The sequence below is a fragment of the Thunnus maccoyii genome, chromosome 24 (assembly GCF_910596095.1).
Source record: "Thunnus maccoyii chromosome 24, fThuMac1.1, whole genome shotgun sequence".
In the NCBI taxonomy this organism is placed as follows: domain Eukaryota; kingdom Metazoa; phylum Chordata; class Actinopteri; order Scombriformes; family Scombridae; genus Thunnus; species Thunnus maccoyii.
This window is the reverse complement of record NC_056556.1, coordinates 8,265,204-8,283,005: the sequence shown is the minus strand read 5'-3', so window position 1 is coordinate 8,283,005 and position 17,802 is coordinate 8,265,204. Positions and strand designations below refer to the sequence as shown.

Genomic DNA, 17,802 nt, shown 5'->3' with positions numbered 1-17,802 from the left:
GTGCACACAGAGTCACTGTTATCACCTGGTTGCGGATGTACTTGAGCATGCCGGTGTCCTTCTTCCCTTCTGTGTTGGTGTCAGTGGGCCTCCTCTTCATGGACGGGGTCCTCAGGCAAGACTTGTCTGAACACTGAAGGTACAGAGACTTTCATAAACCACCAAACACAAACACAAACCCATCCCTCATTTTGTTCATTAATCCATAAATAACAAGATTGGGGTTTTAGTTTAGTGCAGGACAGTTTCTGTTTGTGAAACTCACCTCTTTGTTCTTCTTGGCGCGTGCCCCGATGTTACCGGAGGAGGTGCTGTCCTCTCTCAGGCTGTCGACCGTCTCACCATACACAAGCTTGATGGCGCGGACCAGACGGGCGCAGGAGCGGCTGTGGTGCTGGTAGCAGCGTGGGTGGCAGAAGTCTATGTGGGTACAGATGAAACTCTGCTGGTTGCATAGCAGGATCATAATCTGTGCCGAGAGAGAGGGAAGTCGGTATGTAAAAAGCAACACGCAGACGCGGTATGGGCACATATACTACACACATATTGATAACCGTACATGGAGCCAGGACATGTTGCGGTGGTAGTTGTCCTCTGCTCCTCCTGTGCTCTGGCCCTCTGGCTCTATGCTGGGTTCACTGGTGCTGAAGGGGCTGCCTAGAAAAGGAAACAAAGTAAAGAAGAGGAAACACATGTACTATTTGAACTGGCTTTGAATTGTTGGCCATTGCTCACAACGCTAAAAAATATAGTTCAGTTTGCAATGACAGAAGATTGTCCACACAAACAAGGTAAAATGTAGTGTAATGCCACTTAATTAGCAAATGTTATTTATGTGACAATTCAGTAAAAAATGTCTTTTTTAATTTTGTGTTTTATTTTTAAAGTATGCACCATCATAAAATAAAGAATTTCAGCATTATTGCGAGTGTTTTGTCTGTAACTTACCTATGTCAGTGACAGTGTCCCTGCTGTGTGTTTGTGACAGCAGCCCTTCCTCGTTCTCAGACTCCGAGTCTTGCCGGGACAGCTTGGTGCTCTTGAGGCTCCCCGCCCGGCGTATAGATGACAGGGAGCCACCCTTCTTTACACGGAAACTGCGTGCCCCTTTGATCTGAAGCAGCCGGGAGCCTCCGATACGAATCTTCCGGATGGGTGCTGGAGAGGTGGAAGGTGGGGAGAAATTATCTATCTATGTATAATAACAAGCTGGCAGGGCAGTAATAAACCAAATGTCTCACCCTGGGACTCAGGGGTCTTCTTGTCATCGCAGGTGGTGTCAGACTTCAGAGTATGACTGCTGCTGTTGAGTGAATCGTGTCCGTCCTCGTCATCAAGGATGCCTGCAAAGCTGATCTTCCTCTCATAGCGATGGCGACCAAGCTCCGGGTCCAGACGCAGGCGGCAACTGTCCAGATCCTAAAGCATGTGAGTATCATTAGTATTACATATTTCCAGTAAATTCACTGATTTTCTTGTATTATTCATTCACACATTCAATCCAATGGGTGTATTAAGCATATTTTCTGCATAATGTTTCAAATTTCTATTAGTAAATACTGATATAATAACCAAACAACCACACAGAAATCATTATTTTCCTAATACTATTGTCAGTTTTTGCTTTTTAAAGTCAATCAACAACTATGGCTTGTCATCATGATCTGTCCAAATACACAGTAAAAGTGACCACTAACCACAAGTGGTTCTGTGCGTGGCCGTGGTAAACAAGGAAAGGTCTCTCGCAGGAAAGTGGTGATTTCCAACAACAGCTGGCAGGCAGCCATCTTCAGAGCAAAGGGGCAGCCACATTTTGTAGGATTGACTGTGTCTTTGGGGTGGGAAATTAGTACAAATAAAACACTGTAGTTAAAGCCAAATTAGTTGAAGAAGTATAACACATGACAAATGTCGAGAGCAGTTTTCTTAAAGGGGACATATTATGCACATTTCCATGTCTATATTTATATTCTGGGGTTCTACTGGAATAAATTTGCATGATTTACAGTTAAAAAAAACAAACACTTATTTATCTTATACTGGCCCTTAATGCAGCCCCTCAGTTCAGCCTCTATCTGAAACAGGCTGTTTTTAGCTCCTGTCTCTTTAAGGCCCCCTTCCAGATGAGCCCACTCTGTTGTGATTGCTCAGCTCCCAGAAGATGCCCCTTGGCAGACTTCCACTGGCTCAGTAGGCCACGTAAACAAACAATAGCAGCAGGATTTCACTTCTTTTTCTTGAAACGGAAATTTCTCAAATACATCCGTGTATGGTCGAGCCCAAATCTGATGCGAAATATGCATGTGGACAACACAAAGACATAGAGGTAACATTGCAAACGAAGCAATCAGAGCAGGCTGAAGCCCTGGCTTTTGACTTGCAGGGCAGCATTTTTACATACGTTCACCTCAGGTTTTAGAACTTTGACTATGTTTAATATAGACATCATCATTATAACAGTATATAAATAACAGAAAATCACAGAAAAGCATGATATGTCCCCTTTAATATAGACTTTTGTGTCAATATTGTGTCTCATTTTTTGACTCACTGTCATCTAAATAGTCCTCTTCCTCGTCTTCTTTTCTCATTCTTCGTTTGGTCTCTTCATCGTAAATGTAACCCAGGATGTTGGCAGGGCTCTCGCTGTCAGAGTGACAGAGTTCGCTGAGCCTTGTTCCGATTGCCTGAGTGGATAAAACACATAAAGACACCCACTCTTACAATAAATGAAGCCTTAAAGCTGTAAATTGTCAACGTTAACAATCAGAAGCCTTTGCAAAATCTTCAACTCACGTCTCCCCACTGGCAGAAATGTTTGGCAGCGTTCCACTGGAGTTTCTGGTTTCTTTTGTTACCCACAATAGGTGATCGCCCCCTGGACAGGCCTCGCTTGGTGATATTAACGTGGTGGCCCTTCATCCACTCTGGCCAGTTGCCGCGATTACAGCGGTGGACAAATCGGGCACATTCAAGAAAGAGGGAGGCTCGGGCCACGACCGGAGCTTCCTGTAAGAACCAGAAAGTAGATATGTCAGGGTGGCAGCTTTTGAGGACATAAAACAGTCCAAGATGACATGTTTACACTGATGCATCATGTGCAGAATACAAAGATTGGATTGGCGTATTCTAAAACACACCAAGTCCAGAGCAGCAGCAAGGATGGAGGCGTCAGGTATGGTTCCTGGCTCACAGCAGTTCAAGAGGAACTGGAAGCGTTTCATGCCCTGTCGAATGGCGCCCAAATTCACCACATTTTTGTTCTTCATTGCCTCCTGACTGGCTGCTAGACGCTCCTGAAAACCATGCGGCCCTGGAGGAAAAGATGAAGAGAATAGAAGACAATAGAAGAGAAGCAAAGAGAACAAGGGAAAGGACATTTTTTTGAGTGGGTGTAATCGTTTGCGAGGCAAAGACTGCACTTGTTTTCCATGTCTACAACAATTCTGAAGATTATAGACATTGCATGAAGCAACATCACCATCCAGGACATTTAACAGAAAGCACTGAAGAGCCACCGACAAATGAAGCTGAGTGAGAGATGGACACATAGCCATCGGCAGCGGTTACACTTGGATTTTCAATTAATTATCTTGAGATATTCATTAACTGGCTTCAACAGGAGGCACACAAAAAAGCGATCATGTGGAGGAGCAGTAGGGACAAAAATTAATGTAGATCAGATGGAATCTCATATAATATATTCTTTATGAATCATATTGAAATGCCAGGTGTAACCGTAGCCATACAGTAGAAAGCTGTATGTGGACCATTCTGTTTTTATCACTTGACTGAAACTCAGGCACTGGAAAATACCACCAGACGTCACCACAGAAGAGATGGAGAGAGAACTGACAGCGCCATGCTTGACGTAGCACAGAAATTCGCTTTACAGCAGAAAGATGGCTTCATAGATGGGAGTTATTCCCAAACTCTTATGTCCTCCATTCCTCTCTTTACACCGTTAAGTGAAAGAAAGAGAAAGGGGATCCGCTGTTGAATACAGAGCAGGACGTGCATAGTTGGAAAAGAAGGGGATGTAGAATTGGTAACACAACACACAGTTGCAGGAGAATCCTGAAAATTTATCAGAGTGCTCTATTTTTTCATTATAACGCAATAACACTGGTTCTTTTGAGGAAGGATGATATATTTGGGCAACTACAGGTTGCCTTTTGTGGAAAAAAACAAACAATGTTCACTCCAACACATCTGAATGTCTGGCCTTGTGATCTCTGAGGCAATTAATTGCACAATTTATGGATAGAAATTTGGATGTCACATATATGTGTTTCAAAAAGTCAATGAAAAACACTGCAGCAATGGTTTGAATATATGTTTTACTTTTCTTTACCAAAATCCTGTGAAATTTGATGTAAATGCACATAATTTTCTTTGTTCATGGTTACTATGTAAATGTCCTGAACTCATTTAAAGTTACACTTCTATAATGTTGGGAGTTGTATATTTTAAAAAATGTCAAAATTGATGAAGCAAAGGCCAAAATCTCCTTAAATCTAGTCCCTAGCATGGGTCAAGATCCAAAACGCATTATGCAACTTGATAGTAATGAGTGAATCAAACAAAAGTGTGTTTTATATTTTCATTTGTAAAAGGAAGATTCTGTATTTCCTCTGTCAATTGCTACCAAGTCTTGCTTTTCATTACCATTGTTTTGTTTTACATGAACTTTTTGGAAGCTAGTTTGTAGCAGACAGTTCAGCATAAAGATCCTGCCAAACATTCAGGAAAAAAAGTGTATTTTTACAAACTAGACACTCTGATGGGTTGAAAAAACACTACATTCAGGCTAACAGAGTGTAGCAGGCAGCTATCCGGCAGAGCTGACATGGAGAATGGTGTACGAGAGAAGAAGAACAGACTACGACTTGCGAGGAGACAAGACACGAAACCACACGGACAAACAGAGAGGGTGAGAAATAGACAAAGGACGATGGGGGCGTGGGTGGGCGAGGGGCACCCCGGGGTGGGGGAGGTCTACCATCTTTCTCTTCTGTGTGGTGAAGCTTGGATGGATTCCTCCTGCCAGATCTCCATTTACCGAGCCGCTTGAAGAAATTCTCCTCCTCGTCCCTGCCGTACTCCTGCCCAGCAGCGCCGCCTTCTGACAGCTTCACCGCACTGGTGAACTTCACCTGTTGATGCATGAAAACACACACACACACACACACAGATATGATTTAATAAGTTGTACTGGATATTCAATAATTTGTGCACATGGATTATTTCCCGTCTCGTTGGTTATGGATCGTAGGCTTCCATTGGTCGTGGTTTTGGACTGCCTGCTGCCGTGGTCCTGCTTGACGCCCACGCCCGCTATTATTATTATTAGTCATATTTCTATTATTATTATTGTTGTTGTTATTGTTATTATAGTTGTTGTTGTGCTTCTCTGTGTGTCTCTCTCCCCACACATAGAGTACAGTCTAGACCTGCTTTATGTGAAAACTACCCTGAGATAACTTGACTGCTGTCATTTGGCGCTATATAAATAAAACTGACTTGACTTAATTAATGTTCTAAAATTAATAATTTGTGCTCTCGAATTAATAATTTGTGCACATGGATTATTTAATAAGTGCTGTTGAATTAATCATTTATGCTCTAGATTCAATAATTTGTACCGTCAATTTATTAATTCGTGGGCAGGGATTACTTAATTAGTGCTCTCGGTTTTTCTATCTTTTTGTGGAGGGCATTCAGTCAGCCGGAAGTTTGAAAAAAGCTATCAAGAAGACATTTCCCCTGTAATGACAGTTACTTTCTTATGATTCACTTCAGGTTTGAGAGCAATCCTGAACCCTGACGATGAGTTTTGATGAACTGGATGACATCAGCATGAGCATGAAAGATTTTATGGTGAAAAAGTTCTATTATCCTGTAGAATATATTTATGGGACCTCAGAGATAACACAGTGTTGTACTTACAAGCCAAAAAAGTATATCCACATATCTTAGACCAAAATAAATTCAAGTGATCCATAGTAAGGCTGTACACCGGACAAGAGAATGGCATGAAGGTGAATTCTGTTAAACTGAGAGTACAAATTATTAAACTGAGAGCACAAATTACTAAATCGAGACCACAAATTAGTTATTTTTTTCCCCATGGCCCCTCCCAGGCTCCATAGATTTCAAATGCTTTCTGCACAGATAACTTGTTTTTGGTTTTGTGAAACAACTGTGATAAATTGTTGTTGACCTAATGGTCTAGAAAACAGGGCTTTTGACTTTTGTGTAGAAAGTTTAGGGTTCCAGGGTTTCCCAGTGGTCTGATGAGGGCTATTATTTACTCTCTTGCTACTGTAACATGATACAAAAAATAGTTTATTCACTCTTTTTTATTAACTAATATCCGTTTTTCATTATCATATTGTAATTTCTGCACCATTTAAACATATTCTATTACTAAGACATCTATATATATATTCTAAAGCATTAATGCAGACATGGGATGTATGCTAATTCTAATTCATTACTTGGGCAGGTAGTTGCAACATGCTATGTTATGACACTGTTAACCTTCCTGACCTTTGAACTCTGTCGTATGAAGGAGAGTCGATCCACTGAGCTGATATCCAGCAGGTCCTCGACACCGTCGGTCAGTCCAGAAAGAGAGGAACGCTTCAACCAGTTTCCTGGAGACACATGAATATAAAGAAATGTACATGAAAAACTGACACTGCAGAACAAAGAAAAGTATAAAGCCACAGATGTACTGCACACACTGGGTTAGTGCACATGCACACACATTGTATCGAGGAAGAGGAGGGAACATCGGGGGGAAAGCATTCAGTCATTGTTATTGTACAGTCACACATATTCAGGGTATCTAAGCTCATAACGATTCACAGACTGAGGTTCATTCAAAAAAGGTACAAACATTTTTTTTCTTGTTTCCTGATGGATTAAACAAAAGACCATGGTCGAGTGGTATTTGCAAATACACTTTTATGGTATGTTTTCACATAAGTAGCTGCCAGTTAGATGGAGTAAACTATGCTAAATTTTAAGGCTGATTATTTTACCCAAAGGCATACTGCCACAAAATCCATAATACCTAAAAACTGCAGATACTGCAATCTGTTTTTGGATGATTTTCAGGGTAAGGTGAAAACAGTACTTCTATCCTTTTTCTGGATTTACTTTATTAAGATTATAGGTAGGGATTAAATGTATCCCTGCCTTTCTATATGTCTGTCTGTCCCTCTAATATATTTTATTTATGTAAATATATGTGGAAAATCAATAATATCAATAATTCAACATAAAAAAATTAATATATGATCCCCCCCCCCCCCCCCCCCCCCCATTTAGTTATGTGGAATAAAAAATTGAAGTACCAAAATATTGGTTGAGTAATATATCAGAATTTTTAGCTTTAGCTAATGCTAGACGTGGCTACCTCACCAGCTAGCTTTCACTTATACCCCTATCATAGCCTTTGTAGGACTGAATAAAGGGTATCAAAGAAAAGTATGTAACCTGCAGCACCCTCCATCCGTCTAATACGATTTGCAAAATACAATTTGACCCAGGTCTGGAGCACCGTGCACACTGGGAGAGATGACCAACACAAACTGACATGACACAAACATGAAGATGGTTCCACATCCACATACGTAAGACAGAGAGAGTGAGTGGTAGGCGAACAGTCCCACGGCATGCTGAGGCACAAAAAGGAACACAAAACAGACCAAAGAGATGAGGTGACTTGGCCTTGCTGACATGGCAGTGTTCCAATGTTAGACATACAAAACACATCATGTTAGAGTGAAATTTCAAGGTGACGGTTAGGACAGCGTATGCAATGGTATGGTCATGGAAATGTATACTGTCTACGGATCTGATATAAAAAAAAAATGATTCGGAAGATTTGTTAAGCACTGAGAACAGATAATAATTTACTAGACCAAAACTAGACATTCTTGACATAAAGAAAACCGGACGTTGCATTATCATACAAAAATATGAAGTAAAAACTGATCTTAACACAGTGTAAAAAAAACGCCCTTGAAGATTCTTGAATTTGGGCCAAGAAATTAAGTTTAATTAGATTTTATCCTGTTTATCTAATTTAATTTAACTGACATTGTGCTGAATTTGATTTATTCAGTTTTGAATACATATCAAACACACAAAAGACAATCAAAAATATACAGTTTGTATATAAAAAACAAGCAAGTCCCTGGATGTTCTCTTTAATGCTGAATTGTATTATTTTAAAATACAATAGTTAATGGTCCTTAATTGTCTGGAAGGTAACTCTTTGGAGGTTACTATTAAAAATTAAGGATTTGCCTATTTTTTTTATTTTATTTTAGTGTTGTTTTGTTCTGCACTATAGATGAGTCAGGATTCAGAAATCCATGCAAATGCAGTTAGTTTGAGTAATGCAAATATTTCTTAGAGACAGCAGAGCTTCACCTGTGACAATCACAATGACAATCAAAACTTTCATTGGTTTATTGCTTGACATCGTTCAATGAATGTGCAAGAGTGCAATAATATTAGCTAACTGCTACAGTGCAATTCAATGGAAACAGTGTTCAAGAAGATTTGGAGTTGTTGCAGAATAACTGCTCTTACCTATCGGCAGTTTCAGTTTCTTGCGTAGTGAAATACGACGGGATCTGGAACGGGAGCGCCGGTCAGTGGTGGTGCCAGAGTGGGCAGTGGTGCACTCTGAGGTGTCCTGTTCTGATTGGCTGCTGGTGTCACTAGCGGCGCTCTGAGACTTGAACATCTTCCTCCAAAAATCCTTCCTGCCCAGCAGAGCACCTGGGATCTGCTCTTCACTGGTACAGAGAGGGAGAGAAGGAAAGCAGGATTTAAATGTCTATTTAAGAGAAAATGCTTCTCACACATATTCTCATCTTTCAGTGTTACTATGTTAAGCGCTGTGACCTGTTCTTCATTTAGTTGGGGAGGAGGAGCAACATGAAGACTTTTAAAAGTTAGGAGACAGGAAGTTTTTCTGACTTTGAACAGAGAAATGGCAGCTTGGCTCGACATAGATGGTGCTATATGGAGATGCTGTGAGGTGGACACTCACTGTTCGGGTGTCTGGGGGGGTCTGCTGGAGATGTAGCTGCGACACTCATCTGCAGCACTGGACACCTGACCCTTCTCCCCGGACACACCCGCCTCTGACCTGCACACACACACCCCAACACACAGATAGAGCGCTCAGGCCACCTGATTCGGACACCAACTGAACCCAACCACCCATTCGATTGTCCCATGGAAACTCAAAGACGTATGTACTTGTTGAAATCAAGTATAGCATGAAGATTTGAGCTCTAAGCCACTGTTGAGTTATACGTAATTCAACCCTGTGGAGAAAAATCATCCACTGCATTTGCCCAGCTCTACAATTTAGTTGAAAGCACAAGTATAGTAGCTGGAAGCAAGTTCTAAGACCTGTGCCTTGGTCAACGGTCAAAAACTGTAATACCTGGATGAAATACATGCGAACATGTGGAGAACATGCAAGCAAACTCCATAGAAATGTTGCAATTATGTCCGGAGCCCTTTCAAATATTTAGTGTTTTTAGTGTCTCATGAATCTAGCATTGTTCCATATTTTTCTTACTGTCAACAAGATCAAGACAAGATCCCATGAAAAGATGAGTACCAGCAACGTAATAGTCCGTAATAGTCAATACTTTACAACTCTGCTCAGCCTGCTAGTTCCTACTCAGTACAGCCAGGCCATTTAGAAAATAAGGACATCAAATCAGTCACTCATGCAAGAAAAACAGATGCAGACAGGACAGAAAATAAATTAAAAAATAAAGGTAAGCAGTGATGAGAAGCGTAGCACTGATTCGAGATTGGATGAGAAATATTCTTTTATCACTTACTAGGGGAAGGGTTTAAGGTCTTTGTTAAAAGACGCCTCAATAGGAAGTTACAAGTTTATGGTTGGACAAAACATGATGTCATTTAGACCATTTCTGGCCACTGATTGGCCAGTACCTCCTTGGTCCAGGCTGTTTGGTCTCTTCCTTCTCCTCGGGTTTCTTGGTGGTGGCGACTTTCTCGGCGCTGTCCAGGAGCGCGCTCAGTGCCACCCTGCGAAACACATTTCCATGGGCCTCCTTAATGAACTGCACCAACTGGCGGATGTCACAGTACAGACCCTGTAAAGGAAGAGGGTGACAAACAACGTGTGAATCGAATGGTGCGTGAACAAGAAAGTGTAAGAGGAAGAAAATTGACAGTTAGGGTTTAGAATCAGATATAACTTTGCAATTAGCATCGAACATAGAGTGTGTATTTTTGTACATGCATATATGCATAAATGCGGGGTGAGCAGGAGCGTGCTGAAGCCACCAAGCTCCAGCTTGTGAGTGGGTGGCCTCTGATTCTGTGCCATAATGAAGCCTGCCTTGAAAAGTGTGTCATCCTCCGCTAACGTACACCAGTCATGCCAGCCTTCAGGCTTTCTAAGCTGCAAAAAGTGGCCACAGTACTTCAGTGCTCTTAAAGCAGTGATCCAACTAGCCTTGAAGAGGCTGCAGTAACTATCCGATGTTATGTTTGGTTAAAAAAATCTGGGAAAATTCTTGTACTAATGTCTCTCTCTGCCTTATGTAAGGCCCTTTGCTTTCATCATGTGAGACACAAAAGGCAAGTTATGAGATTGTCTTACAGAGAAACAATGATCTTGGAGCACTCTGGTACACATCAAAAGGCATCTAGAAACTTGGTATAATTGATGGAAAATGGTCTAAGAGGTTTTATCTGCATGTTACATGTTACAGTAGGGCTGCAACTAATTATTTTCATTATCAATTAATCTGTCAATTATTTCCTTGATTAATCCATTAGTTGTTAGTGAGAAAATGGTGATAAATGTCTTAGTTTTCCACAACTCAAAGATTTTCAGTTTACTATCATAAAGAACTAAAGAAACCAGAAAATATTTACATATTAGAAGCTGGAATCAGAGAATTTGGAAATTTTCTTCTTGAATTGACTCAAATTGATTAGTTGATTATCAAAATAGTTGGTGATGAATTTAATAGTTGGCAATTAATTGATTAAGTGACTTATCATTGCAGCTCTAAAATACAGTGTTTGTGTTCATCGTTTGGAGGACAAATATACAATATTCTGTCATCTAAAGGTCTTAATTCAGAGTGAGATTAAGCATACTCCATATCCAATTCATTATGTATGACAAAGCATTATTAACAAAGATGTCTTCTTTAGGCTTTTTACAAAATGAGCCATTAATAATTAAGTAATATAAGTACAAATGATTTGAAGCACAGGCAGAATATCTGAATCGAGGAAGAGCCAAAGAGACGGTCTTAGAAAAATAAACACAGACAGAGGGAGGCGGATGGACAGATGACTTCACACACACCACTCACCAGGTTCTCGGGGCTGTGCAGCTCGTGTGTAGTCGAGGCGCAGCGGGTGATAAGGGACTTGAACATGCAGCCCACCACCACCGCCTCCATGTTCTGGGCCACGGACTTGTTGTCCCCTGTGGTGAAGTTGTTCCCGAAGCCCGCCTTGTCTGGAAGCAACAGGGAGGCGGGAGAGACCACGGATCACACAGGGGGTGGTTTAGTCAGCAAGGGTGGAGAACATTATTGACAGCTGACCAGCTTGAGTTTAAAACAGTGAGCCCATACAACAGGGAGGGAAGGAGCAGGGGAGGGGGGCAGGTGGGGCAAAGGAAAGGGTCCATAAAGCATATGGGGGAGAAGCAAACTGAAAAGGATTTTGGGTAGGGGATAAGGAATACATGCAAGTGACTAAGGCCTGCTATAACACCATACAGTGTGGGGCTTATCCTCTTGGTCCAGTTAAATGATACTTATTGTCTATGCAAAAAATAGAAGCTCTATGAACACCAGATTCAACCATACAAGTCTAAATTTTGGAGTTGCAGGCGAGTTTTGTCACTTTCGGACAGAGTGAGGGGTGCAGCAATGGAAGCGGTGCCTAGGGATGAGTCTGATCAGGTGAGTGTATTCATCTTATTGCTTATATTATTGTTATTGATTATGTGTATCTACCGATGTTTCTTTTTTTCGCCCTCCTGGACCTCTCACCTGCACTGCCGTACTCTGCAAGAGAAAAGAGGCGGGGCACAAGTTGATTGACATCAGGCCAGCACAGACATGTAGGCGGTGTCTTAAAGGACGTGGCACCCCACCTCCGGAAGGAGGTGAACTCGAGACGCACACACACACAGACTGCCACGTGTAAAAATAACACACACACGCATCAAAAGAACTAAACACAGTGCCCTGTGCACTTTCAGAATTAAAACACTCATCGGTTCAGTAACTTGCCAATAATACAGTATTTTGTATGACATGATTGTGCTGATTCAAGTTACCGTGTCAAAACTTTCAGTGCAAAACTGAATTGGCATGTACAATGTGTCTCAATGCTCAGCAATAAAGCCACTGATTGAGCAGAGATGTAATGGGAAAAGCTTTGGATTGGCAAGTGTACAGAATGGATGAGTGAGTAAGGAAGGTAGGATTAGTCTCGTTGAGGTGGATGAAGAAAAGGAGGGAAGATGGAAGCAGGAGGAAGACGACAAAAAGGGGACGCGGACAAGCAGAAACAAGTGGAAGGAGGAAGGGTAAAACAGATATATAAACAGATATAGCGCTGGAATGCAAAGTCGAAGTGTGGGGTGAGACAGCGGTAGTACAATTCAGCTTTGTCAACCACACTGGAGCATCCTAGTTGCCATAAATTTCTTTTTATTATTTCATACTACTCTGTAATGTAGCACCCACATTAGACTTTTGAGTGTAATATAGATTTAAATGGTTATGAATGTACAAAAACACAAGAGAGTTTGCTGCAAACATCTGCACAGTAGTGCTAAAACAACAATCAAATTAATCTACAACTATTTTCACAATTGATTAATTGTTTAAACAGAAACATTCACTTCCTCTAAAATGTGATGATTCGCTGCTTTTCTCTTTGGACTGTTTGAGGAAGTCACCTTGGCCTCCAGGTACTTGTGATGGGCATTTTTCACTTTCTGCTGATGTTTTGTGGACCAAACAATCAATGAATTAATTAAAAGAAAATAGTCAGCAGATTAATTGATGAGGAAAAGAATTGTTAGTTGCAGCCCTACTGCACAGGATATCAACTATTTGCAGCCTCTCTTAATTTATGTAAGAATCAGCATTCTAAACCAATGTTGGTCAAACCCTGATGTGCCCTATTTGTGCATTTGTTGTCAGTGCATATGCGTATTTTCTGTGTGTCTTGATGCACATCTGGTCCCATTCACACACGCTAGATACTTACTGTCAGTGATGGGCTCCATGCAGAAGCCCAGCAGTGCATGCAGGAAGTCCACAATGTTATTGAGGGAGTCTTTGTTGACATACTCGCGCATTGTCTGGCGAAACTGCAGCTTGTCCAGCTTATACAGGCTGGTCAGGCAGTTCTGCGCCTGAAAAGGAAAGAGGTGGGACCAGATATATTAGTAGAAAAAAAAGTCACTGTGAAGTATTAAAGATTTACACAGAAGTATTGTTTTGCAGGATGTGCTATTTTCATCATTTTTCATTGATTCTCATGGAGGATATCAGTTGTTGAGAGAGCATTTTATTGCTCCTCTACTTAATCCAATAATAAAAAATATTGATCAGCGTTAAAATAGAACTGCAGATGCTTCTTCTCACTGATGTTACAAACTCAGCCCAGTGCCCCTTGAAGGATTCATTTCGCTTTCATGAAACTTTGATTGCACCAAACGGGCGATGCAGTTAATAATTAATAGAAAATGAATACATGTCAGGCACTGCAAACTGTGCTAATTTGTGGAAAATGCAAATATGCACAGAGGAGGGTCAGCTGAGGTAGAGAGAGGAGTCTGACCTGCATCCTGAGGCGATCTCCTGACAGTCCACGGTGCCCCTCGCCGCAGCCGTAGGCGCAGCCCAGAGACTTGACTATCTTTATCAGCATGGTTAGAGCCAGGCGGTGGGCACTGAGGCCGGAGCCCTCTTCCTGTTCATTTGGAAGGACACAAACATGATCATGCAGGACAAACATTTTATGTATACAGTTTTATTTATATTTTCATATCTCCAAATTTATAACACACCTTTTTATCATTATCCTTGTTATTCTTCACGTCATCCTTGCTCCCCTGCCCACTTCCTCCACCACTTCCCCCTCCTCCTCCGCCTCCGCCTCCATCTCCCCCTCCACCTGCGCCAGTCCCCGGGACCCCCCCGCCTCCCTGGGCTCCTCCTCCTAGGCCCTGCCCCGCCGGGTCTTTGGCTCGTGCCTCCTGGTTCTCCTTGTTGTCAGGCTTGGACAGTTTCTTGCCCATGCCGGGCACCACACCCAGCTGCAGCAGGCAGTCGATGATGTTGAGGGCCACATCGCAGATCCGGGAGCTGATGTCGTGGCTCAGGACAGCGTAGAGCGCCCGGAGGACAGCCTGGCATACAAGGGGGAGAGAAAAAAGGTGAGAAATTGATGCTGGAATGACTCCTTTTTCTGACAGTTCCACATTTTAATTTCACTTGCGGGCTCTTTAGGTGTGCAACTAACTAATTATCGTTATTACCTAGTAGTCTATTGACTCTCTTAATTAATCGAATAGTTAATTAGCCTGAAACTTTTGTTTTGTCCAACAAACGGTCCAAAAAACATATATATTAAATCTACAATGTTATGAAGGAGAAACAAGCAGAAAAATTGTCAAATTTGAGAGGCTAAAATTAAACATTTGGCATTTTTTGCATGTTAAATGACTTAAACCAAAAAAATTATCTGAATTGTTTCTGCACTACTCTCTCCTGCTGGAAACATAAAACACAAAAAGCAAACTGGGGACCGTCGACCAAGACTGAGAGAGAAAACCCCCTCCATCAAATTCAGTTTAGGTTCCCACTTGTGTCATTGTTGGTTAGTAGAGCAGCAGACTTCCATTAACTGTATCTGCCCACAGGGATAATTTAAGCTTCATCAAGCCACTCACAGTGAGGTCCAACATGCCGTTCTTCAGCACAAAGTTATTGGTCCCCTCAATGTTCTCCCCATCCTCCAGACAGGAGTAGTTGATGCAGGAGTCGGTGAGGCTGCGCGGCAGGTTGGCGCAGGCCAGCGGCTCCACCGGGATCTCTGGGACGGCCACAGGGTTGCAGAGCTTTTTCATGTGCTCGGTGAAGAAGTCGGCGTAGCCCACGTTGAAGGATGCCACTGTTGTGTTGAACGCTGCCATTGTGATGGTGGAGATCTGAGACCGAACTGTTGGCGGCAGGAAAAGACATGTTAGAGAAGAGAAATACTTTTCACATGTTGAATGTTTTGTTGTTTCTTAACTCCATTACTGGATTTCTTTAATTGTACGAAATTTCTCATTTCTAAATATGTCCCTTTTGCTGATCAATTACCCTTGTTGTACTCCCAGTTTTATGTGATGATCTTATGTACATAGTTTAAAGTCCGTTCGTAGATTTTAAGCATGTGTTTTATTTCTATTGTTTGTTTTATGTTCAAGCCTCTGTGTATTCTGCGTTTCACCTGGCTGCAAGACAAATTTCCCCTTGAGAGCAATAAGTTGAAGTCATTTTGGGGCATAACTGGGGCTAAAGTGTATAACTTAGAGGGCTAAAACAACTGATTTAGATCTTTAAAAAAAAGTAACTGAAGGCTCAGATGTTATGCTTCTCAGTCTACTCTTATATTCAAGGTTTATAATTACTTAATTTAAGGCTTTAAGCCAATCCCAAGTGTCATAATCTTGCAAATAGAGCAATATTTAATGCATTAAATTTTAATCCAGTTCTTTTTTAAATCAAAATATATGTAGGATTTCTCTCTTCTTCTGAATTTCACAAAAAAAACAACAAGAGCTCTGTTTTCACTTTGTGTAAAGACGGAAATGACGGTACACTTGTGGCAGGTTTTCTCCACTTATTTCTACATGATATGAGAGGCGAGTAATTCTTCAGAGGTTTAAATTCATCATGTCAGAATCAACTCTCTGCTATAATTATATTCTGTTCTCACTTAACCTAATAGCATACACGTGATGCAGTGCAGAGCAGAGTGTACAGCCAGCACTGTTACTTGTATGCAAATTAGCATTGTCACAACAATATTACTGTTATATAATCCTGTCCTATTTCTGCTGTGCTCAGCAGGCCTCAGTGGAGCTAGCAGTGCCTGTCCTCCCTTTATTAGAGTTGATGGATGACAATATGATTATTTTGTAGTTTGTAATTTTGTTATATTTTTATAAAACGTACATGTTTGATACCACTCTGTTGTTCTGCAAAGCTTCTCTAGCAGCACACAACATTTTCTATTATCCTGGTTTTGTATGCTGACTTTACTTTCTCCTGTGCATCTAAAAATTTAAGAAATGGATAATTTTTGGTTTACTTCCCTCCACAATACATCGACAATATGAAAAAATGGACAATAAGTCCTCATTTTTGATTGATTCATTGGATATTAAAGAGGAGAAAACTTGTTATGGAGTGTGTTTTTACTAACATGCTCTGGACCACAGATCTGCATCCTCCTTACCCTCTTTGACGGTGTTATCGCTGTGGCTGTTGGAGTGGTCGGGCATGTCTCTGAGCAGAGAGTGGTGGGAATGAGAGTGTTTGGCGCTCAGGCTGTCTGCGTCTGCAGCTGTGTCTGTGCTGCCCCTCCGTGTGAATTTTCCTGGTGATGCAACAGATCTAGATGTCAGCAATCAAACACACACACACGTACAGATCCAAACACACCTATAATGAGCTGATAAAGGCCAGCTGTATATTTTAAAGCAGTATGGGAGAGAGTTCTGCATACAGTATATTTGGCATTTTGAGAATAATCCTTGGAAATTTTAAGCAGTAGCCAAGCAAAGTGGATTTACACAGTAAACAGGTTCATAGAAGGCTTTAAAAAGTTGCTCTGGATAATAATAAAAAACATCTTTGTGGCAAATTTTAATCACACTTCTCTGTGAGAGCTAATACCAATGCCAATACCAATGTTAATGAACTGACCTAATTCACTAGCTGACAGCCAGATCCAGGCAGAATCCTCTGACTCACCAAATGGGAGCTTAAGGGAGAGTAAGCAGCACTGTGAACTGGTGACATGCAGTCTATTCTCATTATGAAGAGAGCTCTGCCTACCCATGATAGTGGCCTGCCAGCCCCCACGGTCCAGAGTCCGCCGATCGTCGCCCAGGCCGGAGAAGCTTCCGAAGGAGAAGGTGCTGCGGGTGGGCGAGACGTCCAGGTGGTCCTCATGGAGCAGGAAAGGAACCCCCATACGGCGCTGACGCTTCTTTCCCGTGTGATGGAAGGGGATGGAGCCCTTCCTTTCGCGGTCCTCACGCCGGTTCTTAAACTGACACCGAAGAAGAAAAAGGGCTTCTCAGTGAGAACCACGACTGACTGAATTACAAAACTGAACAAGAAATTTTGCACATTTTTTACTTGTGACCAAGCTGACAGTGCCAATAGATATTGCCTATCTTGTATTAATGTGATAAAGTGTAAAAATGTCTCTGACCTTCTTGAAGATGTTCATGCCCAGGTCAGAGGAAAGATCAGGGACTGCCTGCCGACGGAGGTTGGTCAGAGACACCTTTGCAAAGGTCTCCGTGCTCAGAGATTTGCCCTCTTCATTGCATTTTAGACTCATATCCTGCAGATACACAGCAGAGGACACAGATGATGTGACAGTTAGTGCAACATGGACATCTGAAAGACAACATGAATGCATTTTGATGACAGCCTGGGCAAGAAGGGGTGTTTC

The 17,802-nt window shown here is 41.7% G+C and overlaps 1 protein-coding gene across 1 annotated transcript in view; it reads right to left on the bottom strand.

Moving 5' to 3' along the window:
- Positions 1-17,802, bottom strand: part of LOC121892313 (protein unc-80 homolog) — a 47,402-nt gene that overhangs the window by 20,666 nt on the left and 8,934 nt on the right. The window contains exons 9-31 of the mRNA XM_042405300.1: positions 17,557-17,691; positions 17,175-17,391; positions 16,573-16,713; positions 15,017-15,285; positions 14,132-14,473; positions 13,903-14,034; positions 13,327-13,474; positions 12,060-12,110; positions 11,406-11,554; positions 10,003-10,166; positions 9,077-9,175; positions 8,611-8,819; positions 6,553-6,659; positions 5,003-5,156; positions 3,141-3,313; positions 2,797-3,009; positions 2,552-2,687; positions 1,698-1,831; positions 1,242-1,419; positions 949-1,158; positions 560-657; positions 266-469; positions 26-133 (exon numbers count right to left, since the gene is read on the bottom strand). Coding sequence (XP_042261234.1) covers positions 26-133; positions 266-469; positions 560-657; positions 949-1,158; positions 1,242-1,419; positions 1,698-1,831; positions 2,552-2,687; positions 2,797-3,009; positions 3,141-3,313; positions 5,003-5,156; positions 6,553-6,659; positions 8,611-8,819; positions 9,077-9,175; positions 10,003-10,166; positions 11,406-11,554; positions 12,060-12,110; positions 13,327-13,474; positions 13,903-14,034; positions 14,132-14,473; positions 15,017-15,285; positions 16,573-16,713; positions 17,175-17,391; positions 17,557-17,691 — 3,771 coding nt within the window. The remainder of the gene's footprint in view (positions 1-25; positions 134-265; positions 470-559; positions 658-948; positions 1,159-1,241; positions 1,420-1,697; positions 1,832-2,551; positions 2,688-2,796; positions 3,010-3,140; positions 3,314-5,002; positions 5,157-6,552; positions 6,660-8,610; positions 8,820-9,076; positions 9,176-10,002; positions 10,167-11,405; positions 11,555-12,059; positions 12,111-13,326; positions 13,475-13,902; positions 14,035-14,131; positions 14,474-15,016; positions 15,286-16,572; positions 16,714-17,174; positions 17,392-17,556; positions 17,692-17,802) is intronic.